General features: G+C 40.6%; 1 protein-coding gene across 1 annotated transcript in view; it reads left to right on the top strand.

Annotated features, from left to right (window-relative positions):
• Positions 1 to 21024, top strand: part of NMUR1 (neuromedin U receptor 1) — a 129487-nt gene extending 108463 nt beyond the window's left edge. Inside the window, exon 4 of the mRNA XM_073626509.1 lies at positions 15103 to 21024. Within this exon, the coding sequence (XP_073482610.1) occupies positions 15103 to 15476 (374 nt within the window). The 3' untranslated portion in view covers positions 15477 to 21024. The remainder of the gene's footprint in view (positions 1 to 15102) is intronic.
• Positions 21025 to 21531: the final 507 nt, after the last annotated feature.

Consider the following 21531-nt stretch of genomic DNA (forward strand, 5'->3'; position numbering starts at 1 on the left):
AGTGGAATTCAATTCCAGGCTATTACTAATGTAGCACCCTCTAGTGTACAGTGTAGTGAGGTAAATTTATGCTGACTCATAGTTGTTTATGTGAGTTTGGTAATTTGCTGTGGGTTCAGCTTAACGTCAGGCTGGAAGGTTCTGCAAACCAGGCCTCTATCACCTTCCCCCTGGTTCTGGGGGTCCATGGAAACTTTTATAAACTAGTGGGGGGAGGTAAAGTGGCAGGGTCTGAATATTGATGGGAGTTTCAAACAAACCCCAGGCATTAGGCCTGGCAGGGTAGTCAAACGGGCCCATAAATATTAAGGAGCCTGGGCAGTGGTTGGGTTGAAGATGGAGTGCTGAGGTTGATGTTGTGAGGCCTGAGAGCGCATCCCGGGCTGGGGGGCTCTGCCTCCAGGCTGGAGCTGAGGAAGGAGAGAAGCTGGAGAGAGAGATCTCCACTACCCTTCAGTCTTATCCAGAAGACCCCCTGGCTAGCATGGGAAGATCGGACCAGCAGGAGGCCTGAACAACAGTCATATCCAAAGCACCAGCATTCAAGGGACAGTGTGAGTACCATTACACCCCCAGGGCCTATAGGGGAGAAGGCTACCAGATGCAATATCCAGCATGCTTTCACAGGGACAGTGGCACCGCTAAACCTAAATCCCTTGCTCTAGGACACTTTTCAAGGAAGCAAGGTGGGCTGGCATTTTCTTCAAGTGTTGGGACTCTGAGGTTCTACTAAGGGGACACAGCATTGCTACATACAGTGAGGTTCTATTAAGGGGACACAGCACTCCTGCATACAGTCTGGGATTTTGCTGTTTCTACCAAGGGGACACAGTGCTCCTCCATACAGTTGACTGCTAGCTTCACCGAGAGGACATAGAGCTCCTGTAAGTGTGAGGACTTTGCTATATTCACCCCAGGGGACATAGAGCACCTGAAAGTAGAAATTTTGCTATTGATCCATCAGAGATTGAAATCACTCTGGAGGGAGCACAGCGCAGAATCTACATTTTTGTGTACATAGAAGTTTGTCCTCAGGTTTCTTCACCAAGTTCAAGTTGGGCATCCCATAATTCCTCTTCCCCATCCGAATTGTTTTCCCTCTCTCCTCTTCCACAAAACTGCCACTGGGAGCCAATCACATGACCGGACTGTTAGCAGTATCCTAATAATAGTAGTTTCTATAGGAGTTAGAAGAGGGGGTCATAGCAGATTTACAACTGTTCCTGATTTGGAGGGACTGTCCCTGATTTGGAGCAATGTCCCTCTGTCCTTCGTTCCTCTTCATTTGTCCCTCATTTTGATCTGATCTACATAGTTGTATATAAAATGCACTATTTACCTTTCAAAAAGTGTTTCCCAGTGCTAAAGCTTTCATCCAATTTCTAAATTGCTGCATTTGTAAATTTCCAAAGCCAGTATAAAGGAATAGTAGTGGTAAAAAAAAAAAAGCACTTGTGGGTTTAACTAATCTTTTTTTTTTTTTTGTTAATTCTCCTTTAAGGTGGTGTTGCAGGGGGTGAGGCCTATGCCTACCTACTTTTGCTAGTAGGTGTCCCTCATTCCCATCTCAAAAAGTTGGGAGGTATGGATTTAGGCTTAGTATTAGCCAGGAACTCCACTTTAATTTAACCAGCAATGTCAAGAGGTGTATACTAAGGTTAACCAAAACAATGAAAGCTATCACGGTTTGTACATTCTGAGGCTTGGTGCTACTTTTCTCTCGCCCTGCTGCCCTGGGCAGTGGGGCACAAGTATCATTATGGTAAATAAAGGCCTGGGCACACATTAGGCTTTCTTTTCAGCAACAAACAAACTGATTGATTTAAAGCAGGCTGATGATTTTTTTTCTTTTTAATGCAAAACAATAAAAATAAAATAATGCTGATATTATAATGATAATAAGGTATGCATGTATGCATAATGGTTGTGCCTTTTGGCTTTTCGGAAGGTCTTCCAGCAGCTGTGTGGGACTTGGCATGTTCCACAATCTCTTAGTTTCAGCTCCTCTGGCTGAACAGCACAGAGGTCATAGGATTTACACATCTCCCTCTTAGTACAGTATATGCACTTGTATTTGCATAGGGTGCAGAGACCATCACTGTTCGGGACAATGTGGCTCCTCCTATTCCTTTCCTGCATTTTCCCTTCTCATTTGATTGACAGTTGTATTCAGTAAAACAGGCGTCAGTTGGCTGTTAGGAGCAGAAGAGATTTAGGGAAAAAAAAAAAAGAACTGCCTTATTACATCCCCAATGTTGGCAAAACAATTGAATAGGGCACATATTATTGTTTTTTCAACAAGCCCATATGTTGAGTTATTATTGTGGCTTTTGCCATAAATTAATTATGTATGTGATTTTTACATTACAACACATTTGCTCTTCCATATTTTTGCTATTGTATTGCAATTAGCCACTACAAGATCTGTATTTTCCGGCAAACACTCAATTGGGGTTGATTTACTATAACTGGAGAGTGAAAAGTCTGGTGCTCTGCATAGAAACCAATCAGCTTCCAGTTTTTTTGTCAAAGCTTAAAGAATATGTAAAGCCAACGTTTTATATTCCTGATATGTGCCTTCTGTACCATATATTCTTATGAAAAAGTATCTTGTTCTCCTTGTATTGCTTCCTTTGTATGAAATCCCTGGTGTTCCTGCTGGTCCCTCTGCTTTACTATTAAAAACTGACTACACTAAGCATGAGAACACGACATGGTCCGTTTTCTAGCTGGGCTAACTCAGCCTGCTCTCCTTCAATGATAAGACATGTCCTGACACACCCCCTTGCACAGCCATTCCCTGGGAAGCTCAGTGTGCTATTGCTTCTCCTCCCCCAGCTTATGCAGCTGAGAACAGAGAAAATTTGATCACTTATAAAAAAGGGAAAAAGGGTATTTATAATGTTTTTGTTTATATCTTTACACAAATGTTTTTGCTTTTCATTTCTATTTTAAACTGAATTGGTTGTTCTACCAGGTGATCATTTGCAGTCACTTTAATTGAACAAGTTGAAGTTAGAAGCCGATTGACTATCATGCAGAGCTGCACCAGATTTTGCATTCTCCAGTTTTGGTAAATTAACCCCATTTTTTTTTTTGCTTACAAGCTGTAAAGATATGCTGTCAGTCACTGCCAGCAGATACCTGTTGAGCTAAGATATCTGCCATTGTCAGCAGACCCACAGATTTTCATTGTGAGAAGGAGCAGTAAAGTACATTCCCTGTACAAAAAGGAAGCACTGCGCTGTTTGATTTCTATGTTCTTTTCAAGTTTTGTGCTATTGTGTTCCCTTAACCCCATTCCCTTTAACTGGGTTATTATGCACAGGGAGCAAGAAGGTCTGTCTGATCACGTAACCACCGTGATTGTCTGTCACAGTAGTCACATGTGTGAGAGCCGGTCCTAATCATTACTCGAGATTGAGGGTACTCCCACCATCTTTGGACAGACCATCTCCCCGAGCACCAAAGCCAAGAGTCTCGGAGTTATCTTTGACTCAGAAATGACAATGGATGCACAAATAGGATCAGTAGTTAGCGGATCTCACCATCTCCTCCGCCTGCTATGCAGACTCATTCCCTTTATACCAGAAAAGAACAAAGCAGCAGTAGTTGGAACAATCATCAAATCCCGTCTTGACTACGCAAACTCACTCTACATAGGCTTACCCCAATATCAGCTTGCGTGCTTACAGGCCATTCAAAACGCGGCGGCAAGACTGCTAACAGGAAAAAAACCTTGGGAGTCCATCTCCCCATCCCTGAGGAGCCTACATTGGCTAACGATAAAGAATCGTATCACATTCAAGACCCTCTGCCTCACCCACAAATGCATACAAGGAAACGCCCCTCAATACCTCCGAGAGAAAATAAAACACTACACACCCAATCGCAATCTGCGATCATCCAACCAAAACTTCCTCCTCGTTCCCAAACACCGCTACAAAACAAGGGGAGAACGCAGATTCGCACTCCAGGGACCTCGGCTATGGAATACTCTTCCGACTCACATCCGCATAGAAGAAAACCATCTGGCCTTCAGGAAAAAACTAAAAACCTTCCTCTTCTAAGAAGCTGCTCAACACAAAACGCATTAGCGCCTTGAGGTGATTCAGTTCGCATTTGCAGCGCTTTACAAATCATTAATTCATTCATTCATTTATTTATTCAGGGTGTCTTTGACTCTCAGCACAGAATGCTCTGCTGTCCATGGATACATATTTGCAGTGTGTGGGCTTTAAAGCCCACACTCTTTGCTGTTGCACATATATGCTTTATGTGGGTGACAAGAGGGTGACAAGAAGTGAACTCCATTGTTTGTCTGTTGATATGGTGATGGGAAATGTTCATTACAGTTACCTTGTATATCCTCAGAATCAGTGGCAGCTGGTGCTCAAAATTTTTGAGGGGGTGCAAACAAACTGAAAAATACTGAAAAATACTGAAAAAAAACATCAATTGCAGCCTCACTGTGCCATCAATTGCAGCCACTGTGCCATCAAATGCAGCCACTGTGCCATCAACTTCAGCCACTGTGCCCATCAAATGCAGCTACTGTGCCATCAAATGCAGCCACTGTGACATCAATTGCAGCCACTGTTCCCATCTAATGCAACCACTGTGCCCATAAAATGCAGCCACTGTGCCATTAATTTCAGCCACTGTGCCCATCAATTTCAGCCACTGTGCCCATCAAATGCAGCCACTGTGCCCATCAAATGCAACCACTGTGCCCCATCAAATGCAGCCACTGTCCCCATCAAATCCAGCCACTGCGCCCATCATATATAGCCTCTGTGCTCATCATATATAGCCTCTGTGCCCATCATATGTAGCCTGTGTGCCCATCATATGTAGCCTCTGTGACCCATCATTCGTAGGCTGTGTGCCCATCATATGTAGCCTCTGTGACCCATCATATGTAGCCTGTGTGCCCATCATATGTAGCCTATGTGCCCATCATATGTAGCCTCTGTGACCCATCATTCATAGGCTGTGTGCCCATCATATGTAGCCTCTGTGACCCATCATATGTAGCCTGTGTGCCCATCATATGTAGTCTATGTGCCCATCATATGTAGCCTCTGTGACCCATCATTCATAGGCTGTGTGCCCATCATATGTAGCCTCTGTGACCCATCATATGTAGCCTGTGTGCCCATCATATGTAGTCTATGTGCCCATCATATGTAGCCTCTGTGACCCATCATTCATAGGCTGTGTGCCCATCATATGTAGCCTCTGTGACCCATCATATGTAGCCTGTGTGCCCATCATATGTAGCCTATGTGCCCATCATATGTAGCCTCTGTGACCCATCATTCATAGGCTGTGTGCCCATCATATGTAGCCTCTGTGACCCATCATATGTAGCCTGTGTGCCCATCATATGTAGCCTATGTGCCCATCATATGTAGCCTCTGTGACCCATCATTCATAGGCTGTGTGCCCATCATATATAGCCTCTGTGCCCATCATATGTAGCCTCTGTGCCCATCATATGTAGCCTGTGTGCCCATCTTATGTAGCCTGTGTGCCCATCATATGCAGCCTGTGTGCCCTTAATATGTAGCCTGTGTGCCCATCATATGCAGCCACTGTGACCCCCCCACTCGCCGTCTGACCGGCACACACTTACCTCATACTGGTGGCGGGTGATGGCAGCGAGCTGTGGGACATGCAGCAGGTGACGGCGCCAAGCTCCTCTGTCCTCCATGGCTCTCTGTCCTCCCGTTCCGTTAGGCGTCCAATTAGGACGCCTGTACCTTCAGCCAATCAGGTGACGGGTATTAGATCCGTGCCTCCTGATTGGCTGAGAGGCGGTTCAGTGTTAGCAAAGCAAATATTCATTTGCTTTGCTAACCCGCCTGGGTGAACTGCGAGCACAATGCTCTGCGCTCGCAGTTCACCTTTTTTTAAGCCCATTAGAGCCTATGGCTCTAATCAGGTGCATCAAAAACACCCCCCCGCCGTTGGAATTCAGGCACCATGTTAACATGTTACAAATCCACCGGCCGCTGGGTAACATGTTACAAATCCACCATCCGCCAAACCTCCCCAGCTCACCGATGTGACAGGCAGCCAGCGATCTTCTTTCCCGGCTCTCTGTCACACTCTGTAAAGAACGTGATCACTCATTCACAGAGATCTGTGAATAGAAAAGTACAAGGTCCTTGAATGAACCACCACGGCGCTGTTGAGTGCTGTGGTAGTTCATTCATGCTTCCTTCTAATGTGCTTGGCCGTACGATGTACGGTAAGTCTGCAAGAGCCCTGCATAGCACCCACCATCTGCTGATCAAGAGTGCAATGCTTTCCAGGCTCCCCAAAAAAAATAATAAATGCACATTTACCCACAAAAAAAATGTGCATTTGTTTGTTTGTTTGTTTGTTTGTGTGTCCATTCACACTCAGAGCACAGCTCTGCCCCACCTCCCCGCTCTCTCCTCATTGGCTCACTGGTTATGATTGACAGCAGCAGGAGCCAATGGCTCCCGCTGCTGTGTGAGCCAGTGAGGAGAGAGAGACCCAGGAGAGCCGCTGCTCTCATGCACATCGCTGGTGTGGGGCTTAGGTAAGTGTAAGGGTGGGAGGGCATTTCACCCAGAAGGTTTTTTTTACCTTAAAGCTGAGAATGCACTAAGGTAAAAAAAAACCTTGAGCCTTCAGAACCACTTTAAGTATAATTATCATCATTAAACCTCCTAGCCACAGTTGCTTGGACAGAGAGCAGAGTTCTTAATACCCTATGGAATGTCTTATTGAAGTACAGCAAGTAAAATAAATTCCAAAGCTGCTGTAAAAAAAGTTTGACGCTCTTTCTCTAATGTACACCATACATTATACATGTTTACTGACATTTTTGCCTAGAATAGGATCATCTTTTCCTGACAGGCTGTCATGTGGATAGCAGCGTGCTGTAATTGTCCTTGATTGATAGGAACTTCCAGGGATTATGTGACCCTGCAGCGTGTCCAGGTGATGTTTGTATGGAGCAGGATGGGGCTCTGGGCTCTCTCACACTGACAGCTCATGGCTCCTCTCCCCTTTGTGACTGTAGGTGTTTTTTGTCTCACTTTGTCCTTATTAGGAATTTCACTTTGTACCTCAAAACTAGATTGAACTTCCCAGCCGCATACCCATTGTAAATTCTGCACTTACCTGCATTAACCCGTTCCTAGGGTGGTAGGTAGTGTATTAGCTGACTTATTCAGTAAACATTTCAACAAGACAAAACGCTATTTTCCAAATGCTAGCAGGCTCAAGAAGAATAATGTTTATCTTGGAACTGGAGTCTTTATATGTACAGATTTGCTTATCCTAGAAACTACCATGAACAACAAAATCAGACAAAAATAAAATCATTCTCTGTCTTCCAGCAGTTCGTGTTTTCTAAAACATTGTTCTTTATAAAGAAATAATTGTGGCATGCATTGCAGAAAAGACAATAATAAGCACATCATTACCCAGTGTTAGTAGGAATGGGGAGAATGAATCAGTGCTATTTTGTAAAATGCATTAAAATAGGATTTCACAGCAGTATTAGCAGCTTACTGGATATGTTATATTTTTGAATTCTTGTATTTCGAACCGTTGGACTGTGATAATTTACAATGTTTATATGGGATGTAAAGCATTTGATTCAAACTGAATGGCTGTGCACAGGCACAAGTGGATCATTCACAGAAATACAATTCAGAGGCTTAGAATAAACTTGAATCATGCAGATTGTAAAAAACAGACAGTATAACAAGTATTTAATAAAAAACAAAATGTGCCACACTATACTATATATATATATATATATATATATATATATATATATATATATATCTATGTGCAAAACGATAAAACTGTCCACGGTATTATAAAACCGAAACTGATAAACAACAATAAATCACAACAAATGTATATGTGAACATGGATCACGTAAATATATGTGATCTGGCTCTTCCCATAGGGAGCACACATGCGCGCCGCTGGCAGCACACTCCCGCAGTGGACAGGTGCCACCCTGTAGCAGTCTGGATCCGGATTTTCAAGGGTAGGGGGCCCGTATGCGCACCACCAGCAGCACACTTCCGCTGTGATCACACACAGCGGGAGCCCAGCGGCAGGTACCACAGGCTTGATGACAGGAGGGAAGGCATGAATTCTGTGTCTCTGCAAAGCAGGGACGACGATCCATGTCTTCCTCTAGTAAAACCATTTCCCACACTGTGATAAAACACAGACTAGGCACACAGTTAACCCTTTGATAACCCCTGATGTTAACCCCTTCCCCGTCAGTGTCATAAGTACAATGACACTGCATATTTTTTATTACTGATAACTGTATTAGTGCACTGGTCCCCAAAAAGTGTCAGAAAATCCATCACAATATGGCGGTCTTGCTATGAGTCACTGATCGCCGCCGTTACTAGTAAAATAAATAAATAAAAATATCCCATAGTTTGTAGAAACGATAACGTTTGCGCAAACTAATCAATATACGCCTATTGGGATTTTTTTTTACCAAAAATATGTAGCAAAATATATATTGGCCTAAATTTATGAAGAAATTAGATTTTTAAATTTTTTTTTATTGGATATGTTTTATAGTAGAAAGTAAAAAATATTGTTTTTTTTTTTTTCAAAATTGTTGGTCTTTTTGTGTTTATAGTGCAAAAAATAAAGAACGCAGAGGTGATCAAATACCACCAAGAGAAAGCTCTATTTTTGGGAAAAAAGGACATACATTTTATTTGGGTACAGTGTTGCATGACTGCGCAATTATCAGTTAAAGTAACGCAGTGCCGTATCGCAACTGGTAGTTGTAGCTCAGAAAGGACAAAGAATCCTTACAGTGTAACAAAAGGGAATCAGTAATCAGCATAAAAAGATTTGATGTGGCAAGTGACAGGTCCTTTTGGCAATCCGGAACTATGATGTCTGCATTCAGTGTTCAAAAGTGGATAATGAGTCTTTAATGTGGGCAAGTGCCCTCTCACCAGTCCTGTGACCAAGGCAGAAAGAACGATGTTCTGGCCAATTGGTTCTTCAGGCGTCCCACCTGGCCATCTTGCAACTGGAACGCCTCTTATCCTCAAATGTCTGGAGATGCGACAGAGGTCTCCCTCTGTTGGAACGCCTGTCCCCAACTGACTCTGAAACCGTGGCAGGATGGTCACCCCAGTGGGTGACAGCAGCCTCTCTCTCGTCCCAACCATACTTCTTCTGCCTCAGGGTCAACTTCCCTTCTCCCAGGCAGCCAATTCTGTGTCTCTCCCCCCTGTCCAGAGAGCATGCTGGCCTTTGTAGTTCCTTTCCCATACAAAGCTAGACGACCTAAATCCTTTAGGACTACGAGTTCAAATCTTCCCCTCCTTTGACAATATAAGTGCCACATTTAAAACAGCTTGGGAACAAAACCTCAAACTATGCTCTGTGGGAATGATGAAATTGCTTATGGAGGAATATCAGAGATGCATGATGGAGATAGATGTGAACATAGATCAGATATATTCTAAAATTAAACCCCTAGAGGTCCACCCCTCCTTCCCAAACTTCAACGACAAACTAAAAACACATATAGAACTTTTCAATAAAAATATTCTTTCGAAAAAAGAGAATACATTTCTTAGAGATAAACAAGCATTTGAGGAAGGAAAGGCTTATAAATGGGCCCAACAGTCAGGGAGTAGAAGTCTTAAACGAAATCCAAGACATTATCTTAAACATTCAGATGTATCTGATTCTTCCTCTATATCATCTAATATCTCTCATTCCTCGTACAAACAACCTGGACGTAATAGAAAACCCAAAAGACGCCAGGAAGGTGACCTCCCCCTAGGCAATGATACTAAAAAACCATTTCCCAAATCACAGTCTCGGACCTCCCATGTTGGTGATCAAAGTCCCATGGCAACTACGTCGCTATCTGTCAATGACTCTGGTATACCAACATCAGTGGAAACTTCTCTACCAATACCTTCGGGTAAAATTCCATCAATATTTTTCCCAAAAAAACAGGGAAACTCCCAAGCACCACTAAACCCTTGACCACTGTAGCTGCACCATCCTCTTTGGACGTGGTGAATCTGTCCTCACATACCCTCACCCCAGAAGAAACCTCAGTGCTTTCAAAAGGTCTCACTTTCTGCCCAAATAACAGACTAGACATATTTACAGCTATAAAGGACTTACATTTATACACTAGCAAGTTGCTATTAAAAAGCATGTTTGATAAACACAAACAAGATTATGAATGCTGCCGCACATTTAGTGAGCGACAAGCCCTTGATAATCTAAACTCCTATTACAAGAAAGTGAGACCCTAGACCTAATAGACACCCTACACCTGGAAGCTCTTTTGGGAGAGGTTGGGGACACACCCACCAAATCCAAAAAATCTTCCCTCAAAAAGGCCTCTTCCATGTACCCAGTTCCCAGCTCAAACCATGGTGTGGCCACCTTTTTGAAAATTACGTCTCAGGAGATAAAATCGCTCAAACCTACGTCTCTTCACACTCCTAATTTGACAAAAAAAGAAAAAATAGCCTTACACAACCGTTCTAACAATCATAACATTACTATCAAACCGAGTGATAAAGGGGGAAACATTGTCCTAATGGACAATGATCACTATAAGAAAATGTGTTTCAAAATTCTTAAAAATCGGGATTGGTACCGTCCAGTAGGCATCGATACAGTGGAGGCATTCAATAAGAAATTTTATCTATTTGTAGATGAGGCATTCCAAAACAATATTATCTCAAAACAAACTTGGGAATTTATTCGAACTGCCCACTCACGCGTACCAACATTTTAAGCACTACCCAAGTTACACAAAAATATGAATGATCCCCCAGGGAGACCAATTCTCTCTGCGAATGGATCAGTTATGGAAAACATGTCTAGACTCATAGATGAACATATTAGACCTTTTGTCTTGGCCATTCCCTCGTACATCCGTGACACGATTCATCTCTTACAAATTTTGCAGGATGTCCAAATCCCGAATCATTGTACTCTTGTAACCATTGATGTAGAGGCCCTCTACAGCTCAATTCCCCACTGTAGAGGGCTGACCTGCATCCAGAAGGTTTTTTCACAAACCAGTCACCATGAGGCTTCATTTAACGAGTTCATACTTCGTTCTTTAGACTATATACTCAATCACAACATTTTTTCCTTTGATGGAAGATTTTTCCTCCAGGTACAGGGCGTAGCCATGGGCACTTGCTGTGCCCCTGGATACGCCAATCTGTACCTGGGAGAATCATGTGGCACAGGTACATAGATGACATCATCATTGTCTGGGATGGCACTCAATCTCTTCTTAATGAGTGTCTAGAAGCATTAAATAAAAATTTGTTCAACCTCAAATTCACCATGACATCTGACAAGGCTACCATCACTTTCTTGGACATTGAAATCTCAATCAATTACTCCAATGTACTATCCTCTAAACTATCCAGGAAACCTACCGCTGGTAATACGGTACTACATTCATCCAGTTTTTACCCCAAACAATTAATTAAATTCCCTATGGTGAATATTTGAGGATAAAACGCAATTGCTCAAATTATTCAGATTTTAAACATGAGGCCAACAAATTAAAAAAACGACTACTGCAGCACGGCTACAGCCACAAATGTCTCAAAAGGGCCTTTAAACGTGCTAATTTGAAAGATAGACACCAACTATTAATTCCCAAACAAAAATCTACCACTGATGTCAGTTCCAGAATAATCACTACCTATACAAACGATCACAACAAAGTTAGACAGATATGCCAAAAATATTGGCACTTACTGACTTCCGATCCAACTATAGGCCCCTTTGTACCCCCGAGACCTCCAATCACATACAGACGTGCTACTTCCGTGGGAGACTTATTAGTTCAAAGTGAATACAGGGGACAGGAAAGAGATGATCCATGTACCACAGTTGGCACGTTCCAATGTGGTTCTTGTGCCTACTGTAAGTACATGGACACAAGGAGGAATATATATCTACCAAATGGCAAGCATTTCGTGCCTAAACATTTTTCAAACTGCCAAACAACAGGAGTAGTATATTTATTACTATGCAATTGTAACTGCTTTTACGTGGGGAAAACCCTACAAAAATGATGGCAACGAATTTATCGCCATCTTAGGGCCATGCAGTCAGCTGACCCTGACCTCCCCTTGGGCAGACATGTAGCCCAGGTACATGGTGGCATCTGTCCCAAAATTTCTGTACTACTATTGGATCGTTTGCATCCAAGTTCTCGTGGGGGAGATTTTAATAAGATCCTCCTACAGCGGGAACTCCGCTGGATATCAAGACGCGACAATGCCACCAGGCCTTAACGAAGCTTTCAACTTGAAACCATTTCTTCCAGGTTTTTCTACAGGAGGTTATGACAAGGAATTATAGAAAAATTGGAAGTTCCTTGCATTGCTTGCCATTTTTTCTCCCCCCCCCCCCTTCCTCCATTTTTGTCTTTTTCTGTTACTTACCTCAGTATTTCATTATGTCATCTATTAGTTTGAAATTGGGTCCAAATGAATGTCCATCCTTGATATAGCAATGTGCTCTTAGACAAAGCGGATATCAAACACTATATTACGCTGTTGAATATAAATGATTACTCTGTATTGTGTTTTTTTTTTTATTAGACTTATTTGTCTCTCTCTGTTAGATATAAATGTACATTTGTATTGTAACATCCATAAGAATCACATATGTTTGTTATTGTCTTCCATTTCAGAGACTATCACTTGCACCCCTACTGTAAAGATGAGATTCCCACGTCCGGACAGTCCAAGATACACTGACCAAGTCTCTTTAATTCTTCTCTAAACTTATTATACTTTATTATTTTTTAATATAATTTTCTTTTATTACCATACTACAATATTTGGGTTTGCGATTGTGCAGCTTTTGCCGTTGTCCCCACTAGGATGGCTCGTCGGTGTTCCCCGACACGGAAAGGCCTCCGATTCCACATCTTGGGGACGGAGGCATCCTTTTAGCAGCACTGCTGCGCATGCGCCCGACCTTGTGTCTCGCGCCGGCGCAATGGGAGTTTTCCCATTTCCATTCTGTCAGGCTGCTCTCCTTCCGTTTCGGCGGCCTCTGTAGGTGTCTGACATCACCGCGCTCTAGGACGCGCTGACGTTGGACGCCGCTCTGGCCGAGGAGCCACAATGGGCTGGCTTTATAATGTTTACACACACAGCTGATTGTCTTTAGGAAATTTTTACCTATCTCCAAGTCAAGCCTATTACTTTCACCTGAGCCTTTCCCATCCCCAATGTTATTGATTGGCTGTTCAGCCCATCCACCCTCCAACACACAGGGTATATAATTTCAATCTAACACACATACTCCTCTGCTACATAGCTGAGAGGAGCTCACTTTCCCTGCAGTGTGTTTCAGCCAAACCAACTATCAAAGGTCAGTTATGGAATTCAAATCCCTCTCACTTTTTTCTAATATCTATGCCTCATTGAGGCTTGCTTTTTTTGTAAGATGATATACGCCTATATACTTTTTTCTGTCACAAGACAAAAAGAAGGGATCTTTTAAAGCTCAGTGTTCCTGACGAGGCATTTTCCTTTATTACTCTTTTAGACATACGCCAAGTCCACCTATCAGTGGTGGCTCTTGTGAGCCCTGGCCTGCCGTCTTTGTTGATTGTAACATCAAAGCTAATTCAGCACAGCACCCACGACTCTTTCCATCCCTTTAATAACAACTATTGCCTGTGTCAGTGATTTGTGAAAACCAAATTAACCCCTTGGACTCAAGGAGGTGGGAGCCCATCTCTCAACATTTCTATGTACAGTATTTACAATGAAGAGACAAATGTTTTGTGAGTATACATATATATTTGTTCAGATTGGGATTCTATGATGTCCTTGTGCTTTGTTGGAAGATAACAGTCTCTAAAATTCTCAGTTGAATATTTTTTTTTTTTTTTATGTTATATGTAGGTGCCAAATATATTTACTTACACACATTTATATATACTTTTCCTTTTTTAGAAATACATCAAACTGCTTCTTTGAAACTCCTGAGGAAGGAAACATATACTATAGAAAGAACTGAATCTTTCTATGTCATTCCGAAACATGTAGAGTGCCTTGTGTTGTTTTATTTCCACTCCAGTCAGTTGACCCTTGAGTCTACTGGGGTGGTCTATCACAACACTATAGCAGTTGGAATATAATTGATTACTGTCTCTTCCACCCTTTTGATCTTATATTTATTCTATGTTGTATGTATTTTGTAAACAATAAAGACCTTTTGATAATTTTTTAAACAATACTACTGTACTCTATTTTTGCACCTTATATTTCTTTCCTGGTGATATACTTCCCATAATATCCCCCTTGGGGCACACACCTATTTTGGTTTTCTTCCTTATATATGGGATGTGGCAGAAATCCCTGGAAAAACTCAAACACTGGTTCCTTCCTATTCTATTTATTCACATACAAAGCTATGGGAACCATTCTGTCACAGAATCCCTTGCAGCTTCCCTTCTGCTTGAGAAGTCCCTATGATTGGCTCCTTTCCCCTGCCAATAATGGTGCAGGGGAGGTAGCAGATGGGCAGCCTGGCTGTGTGAGCGCCGCTCGCATTAACACTGGAGTCAGCGGGGAGATGGAGAAATCCCCTGCAGACACTGACAGGCTCTCTGTCTCCCTTCTTAGAAGAGCCTGCGCACAATCCCGGTGGCGGCCAGAGCGGTATGCAGGCCTGCGGGGCACCCGCTACACCAGCATGGTGGAATCATTTAAGTGATATTTTCAGTAGAGTTGGCCCTTAACATTGTAATGCTTCAAAGGTATGAGGCAATTGCTCCATCACTGTGTATAATATCTTATTATTAATGTGTCAGTTGAGGGATTACATGATCTTTTTCAACGATATGAAATCCTGACTTTTTTTTTAGATAGGATAGATTTCTAGGTTAATGTAAAGCACATTGAATCACATTCTATGAAACATAGCCCCCCAAAAAATAAGTTCCATAGAAAGATAAAAGGTCATTGCATGTGGGTACCTTTGGATAGTATGCTACAAATAACTAGTTTTCCTAATATCTCTTTTTTTCCTCTGCAGTTATCCTGGTGGTGGTATTTGGGATCTGCTGGGCACCTTTCCACACTGAACGACTGATGTGGAGCTTTATTAATAATTGGACAGCTGAAATGCATCAAATGTTCAGCATTGTCCATGTTATCTCTGGAGTATTATTTTATCTCAGTTCTGCAGTCAACCCAATCCTGTACAACTTACTCTCTACTCGTTTCCGTGAGATGTTTAAGGAGGTTATGTGCCACGGAAGGAAGAAGAGGTTTGGTTCTCGGAGGTCTTCCCCCAGCGTTACACGTGTCACCACACGAAGCACAGTTTGTGAGCATGTTCCAGGAAATGGACTTCCCTTCGCTGAGGTGGATGAATTTGATGTATATGAAGAATGTGGACAAAAATGACATCTTATTTTTGATTTCCTCTATCCAGAGCTGTCATTATTATTTTACACTGGATTGTGAACTCTAATGCATCTGCTATGCTTGCAGACTTCTGTTGTACTTACACAGAAATATCCAACTCAGTGGAACCACGAAACACTTAAAAAAATGTTTCTCAGAAGACGCAATGTCTGGTAGTATAGTGGTCAAGACCGCTTCCTTTGACTACTGCACACAGAATAAAAATAGCTTTTTATGACAAGAGAACTGTGTAGGTCACTCCACATTGTCTTCTAAAAATTACAAGAAACTTATAGCTGATCAGGGATGTTATATATAGAAATAGAGGGATCAGGGACCTTAGATTTATCACTTATTCGTTTCAGTGCTGTCCCTAGAACCTGCTCTGTCTCACAGTAGATTGTTAGAAGAAGTGGAATAGGCTGGGGCCTGCATTCCAGAAACAGAAACAAGACAGGTTAATAATGTGTATGCACTGCAGCCTCTCACGTAGCCAATAATTCTAGAGAGCCCACTGACGTTTTACTCAATTATAGCCTCATATAAGTAAAACAAGATGACAAGATTGTATGGCATGAAATAGAAGAATTTCTTATTAAAGAGCCACTAAACCTAAAATAATGAAGTTCTATAATAATAATGAAAAGGAAACATTTCTATATATAAAATACAAAATTGTTTCTAATAAACTTCTTGAATGTATATATCTACATTTGTAACAAAATGACTTTATAAACTTTCTAGAAGCACTAATGGAGGAGGAATCAGAATCTAATTTTATTAAACGTGTTTTAGACATGATTTGATAGAGCTCATTCATACAAGTGGGGTGGTTTTCAAGGTAGTAAGACCTTAAGAAAATGCCAATCTCGATATTTTCCATACTGAGAAGGTGTTAAAAAGGACATGAAAAAATAATTAATAACATTCCTATTAAAAGCTGTGAAAGGCATTATTAGAAGGATGCCCTTCACTGAAGTGGGAGGCCACCATTAAACCCTTAGCCTAGAAGTCTGATGTTGGCAGATATGTATGTTTATTCATTGGTGTCGCTGTAAGATTGGCCATACCCCTAGGGATGCAGCAGACACAAACCAACCCTTAGCAAAGCAAATCATCTAAAAAATGCAGCATGGCTCTTCCAGCCTAGTTTCTGTCAATTCATAAGGAAGTGGGGAAGAGGTGAATGGAGCAGATGCTCCTGCCACTATGTATCTTAGCAAAGAACAGTAGCAATTGAATCACCTTTTTGGCCAGCTACCATCTGCCACTATAGATGTGATATGTCCTCATTCAAGCATTGGGTGACTGTCATTTCATATCTATGGGCTGCTAATTGTTGATCTGTACAATTTTCTCCTATTGGTTGGTAAAAGGATTCCAAGACCGGCTGTTAAAATTCCCATGTCACTGCAATGACCATGGTCCCAGACACCTTGTGGGGAATTCAACTTTTCCAGAACCAATTAAAAGCAGGGTAACAGATTTTATATACTGAAAATTACTATAAGGTCATACTTAGTTACCTGGTAGGTGAAAGATAGAATACTGAGCAACTTGTATATATTCTTTCACCATACAGTGTTAAAATATGTAAACAATCATATTTTCATAGTAGGAAGCTCTGTAGGAATAAGCTAGTAGTTTTGCGCTAATTGCTACATACAAGCAAAATCCACTGAGTCTAATCCTAGTTTTTATTTTCTATTACTTTTTTTATATACACAAGTAGTCGTGTATAAATTACTATACTATAGTAGTCCAGATTATTACCCTTTACTGTAATTTCCTAGGTTGTATTGTAGTTGTAAGGAGTGTGTACTGTGTTTTCTGCAAATTGCCTCCTACAAAGCAGGATGCCCTCAAAATCAAAGCCCAGAATGTTAGATAAGAGTTGCCAATTCCCTTTATTCCTGAAAACACACAATATAAGCTTGAAAGTCATTAGATTCTAATGTAAATGACTCTCCAATCTGAAATGACAATTATGTTCTCTGTCTCGAAGGAGAAGAACTCAGACACTCAAAGACTATGTCTGTACCTAAATATTCCCATGTGTGACTACATTCTGATTTATGTACATTAAGTAGAAATTGTTTTAAATATGCACTTCCACTTATAAGTAGCTTTTTAAAACCACTAATTAGCTAGAACAGTTGTAAACAAAACTCTTTCTTTTAGCACTGTAGCATGGCATGCAAACATAAGAATAAAGGACTGAAGGGTCTTATAATTGTATAAAGTAACGAGGGTCCCGGGCATTACCATGCATAGAGGTTGTGGTCAAAAGCTGTTGTGGTTGTAAATGTGTGATACTGCAAAAATTGCTGGAGGGCACCTAATATAAGTCCTGATCTGTTTCTGAGAATAATGAGGAAGCCCCATCTTATCTTCCAATATCAGTCAGCAGAAATCACATTATACCTGCTGTGACAAGACAAGTCTGCAATTTCTGTCTGGTACAGCAATCTGGTCCATTGCTTTCGTAGCATAAAATATTGTCTGACATGTCATCTATTATTTTCAAAAAGAAAAGCTAGAGCTAGAAAAAAAAACTTTCTTCAAAGTGGCATTGTTTTTCTATTTTGTCATTTGTTTCACAATTTTTCACCAATCTGTTGACTTCATTTTAAATAGGACCTGAACTGTAAAAGCTGTGCTAAAAAAAAGGCCTGTAGTCTCCTTGCAGGTGATTTTTCTTCGTTACTGACTTACCATGCCTTGTTCTGTACTGTCTCGATATATAGGTAGCCATCTTGGTAGAGGCAAGGTCTTGCTTTCTCATGTTAGAGCCTCCAGCAAGAAGAATAGTGACCCAGATAACAAGGATAACTTGCCACACATTTGTGGCAGCGTTGACTTGTAGGTTGTTAACTTGCTGCACATTTTCACTGGCAAGTTGTACACTTGCAGAGCACTTGAAGCACAAGTTCTATCTGACACTTTTCCAATTTGTAACAAATTTGCTTGGCAAGTCTCTAGCAAGAGCAAAGTTACAGTGGTGAGTCTACAGCAAGAGCTCTGCAAGTCTACAGCATGAAAATTCAGCCACAGTGACCCCTGTGGTGGGAGGACTATTGCAAAACATAACTGAACCAGAACTTGCAGCAGATTTGCAGAATGTTTGCAAAGGAAGTTAATCTGGATTAATGCAATGCGGACTTGCTGCAATTGTGCAACAAATTTATGAAGCCTAGCAAGTTTAGCAATAGCTTAGCGAGTCATTTTCAAACTTGTGGCACAATTGCTTGCTATCTGGGGAGCAGAACAGTAATGATCTCACCAACTCTCACTCCAAATCTCCTGAGACTAGCAGTCAGAGGCAGCAGGGCCTTAATCTCATACTGCAGATATACAGCTATGGGGCTGTAAGTACAGGAGTGCCTAGGCACCCTAACATACCAGGAACTGCATTGCTACTTTTTAGGAGGAATTAAAACAAAATGTACATTTTTCAGAGTAATGATTAAGCACACACAAAAAAATTAGGTGCTCCCTTTAACATAGCAAAACTTCACTTTATGAGTTCAAGTCCATGTTTAAATACATCCTGCAGTTTCAAGCTTTTATAAACTTGGCAACAAAAGGGCGACACTGAGAAAAGTGCAGGAAACGAACGCAATTATTTACTAGTAGTTTCCATTCTGATAGCTTTATATGTTTGTTGAGAATGCTATAGTTGTAAACTATAAAACACAATTATTAATAATATGCCATTGTTAATAAATTGATAATATTTTAGGTTTATTGGCACTTTAACAAAGTCCACAGGATCTACGTGTAAATTAATTGAGCTTACATAGTCCGGAGAGGCAGTGTCACACATGATTTATTGCAGGATATATTTTAAAACTAGTGTATCTTCTCTTTACAGGAGACATTTTTATAAAAGCACAGTAACAAAAAACTAGGTGATTTATAACCAGTTGCATTTTTATTCTTTGCTCATTATACAGTAATTTATCAAGGTGTATGAATAACAGTGTAAAGTCCTGACTGACCACAGACCATAGTATAAATATCATTATTATGTATGTATTTCTGTGTAATGTATGTATATAATGTTGACACATATTTAAAACCATGTAATCATGTACACACATTCTGTATATAGAAAAGTGATTCTTTAATTTATGCTGGTTGTTATATGAATGAAGACATCTTTGAAAACTTCTTTTTATTTTTTTTTATATATAAAAATATTGTTTTGTGACAGAAAATGTTTGTAGCACGGAAAACAAACTATTGCAGTTCTACAGATAGACACTCTGGTATTACCACTTCCCAATGCCACAATTGCAATGGAAAGTGCATTATGAGCACTGGGCTGGCCTATTTGCAGTAGTAATGATATCAACCTTTTTAGTAACGCATATTTCTTCAATTATTGGCTATGTAAAATTAATAATACAACCACTGGGAGCAGCAGCCAAAGAAAACATTTATCCTGATACATAACCGCGTAGCAGCAATGTTGAAGTGCAATATTATTTCATTATTAATGTAATATTGTTAGCACGTACATAGGTGACACTCATGGATTTGGGTCAACAAGTTTGCAGGTTTCCATAAGCAATAGGGAAATTTAATCTTTCTTTTATTGACTTCACTTTTGATGGCTGACTGGGTTATTCTGTCCTACATAAAATGGTCTATATATCTATTAAAAAATACCCAGAAATAGCAGGTCTGAATGGTTCTGCCAGTTTAAGGTTGAAGAGGGAACACCAAAGTTCTGTTTCCTGATTAAGAGCAATGGCTTTCTACAGTATCTAGGGTCATATGCCAGCTTGTTCCCTTTCATTTTTAATGTCCTTATACAAAAATATTTGTAGTTATGGTACTTACCACGTGCTTAGACGCCTTATAAGAGGTTCCCTTATTTAAAGAGATTGTGAAGTGTTTTTACATGTCTATTATGTTCAGAACTAAAAAAATAAAAAATATAGTTTATATCAGGTAAATATGAAATCCTGAATATTATTTTTTGTACTCTCTTTTTGGGTCACCAGATGGAACTGTAGTGTATTTTTCACAGGTTTATCAGACAATGCTTAGCCCTTCTAAAGTAAAAAGCCTGTTTTATTTAAATCCTAAAAGCTCCACCTGAAATGTACACACCCATGAGTTGGAGAAGTGACCTTATCAGACAGCCCTGTTCAAATTTTCAATCAGACGAAGCCACACTTGAGGCAGGGAGCCATTGCTGCATTGTCTCTGAAGATATCCCATAGTGATCTGGGAAGCCTTTGTCATGTGTTGAATGTTTATTTCTAAAATAAAGATTGTATACATATGGTGGAAAACAAATATTAGACATCAGTTTAAAAGTTTATAAACTTTTAGAAATGAAAAAAAAACGGACCCAAAACCATTATAGTCAACCTATAGCCAAACAGAACATTGAAACCGAAAATGTTGGCATGTATTTTCATGGGTTTTTTTACGTTTAAAAATGATTTCCTTGTATATAGTGTACTAGCAGGTTGTAATAAATTGGAATCTACAATCTTTATCTACTCAATGGTACATTTTAGAGTGCTTGAGATTTTAAAATACTGCTGTGCGTGAGACAGATTTTTTGTCCACTTAGAATTTTAAATCACACCCCTCCACTGTCAGTAAAATAATTGTTGGTTGCAAAGCCTAAGAAAGGAACACTTTCAAATGGGGCTCAGACATTTCATTGGTACAGTATTTTATTGGTACATAGTTATGGATTGCCCTCAAAAGAAGCTAGCTATATCGGAGCAGTCAGCACGCATTTGTCACATCCAGGAAGAGCAGGTAAGACATAAATACCAGGGATAAGGAGATTAAACAGAAATCGGTGGTGTATTGCCTCTAAATTTGTTTATTTTTTAATATGTATTAAGATGCCACAGAAATAAGTCAAATATTTTTTTAAATAACAAACAATAAGCAAGTGACATTTCAACACCAATAAAATGACTGGTGAAATGATGCTGAACATTCACTATTCACTTTCAGCTGGGAGCCAAAGGGCTTATCCGCAAATCTGTCCATTTGCAATTTTCCTATGTACTAGTTTGCT

The sequence above is a fragment of the Aquarana catesbeiana genome, linkage group LG04, assembly GCF_042186555.1.
Source record: "Aquarana catesbeiana isolate 2022-GZ linkage group LG04, ASM4218655v1, whole genome shotgun sequence".
Classification (NCBI taxonomy): domain Eukaryota; kingdom Metazoa; phylum Chordata; class Amphibia; order Anura; family Ranidae; genus Aquarana; species Aquarana catesbeiana.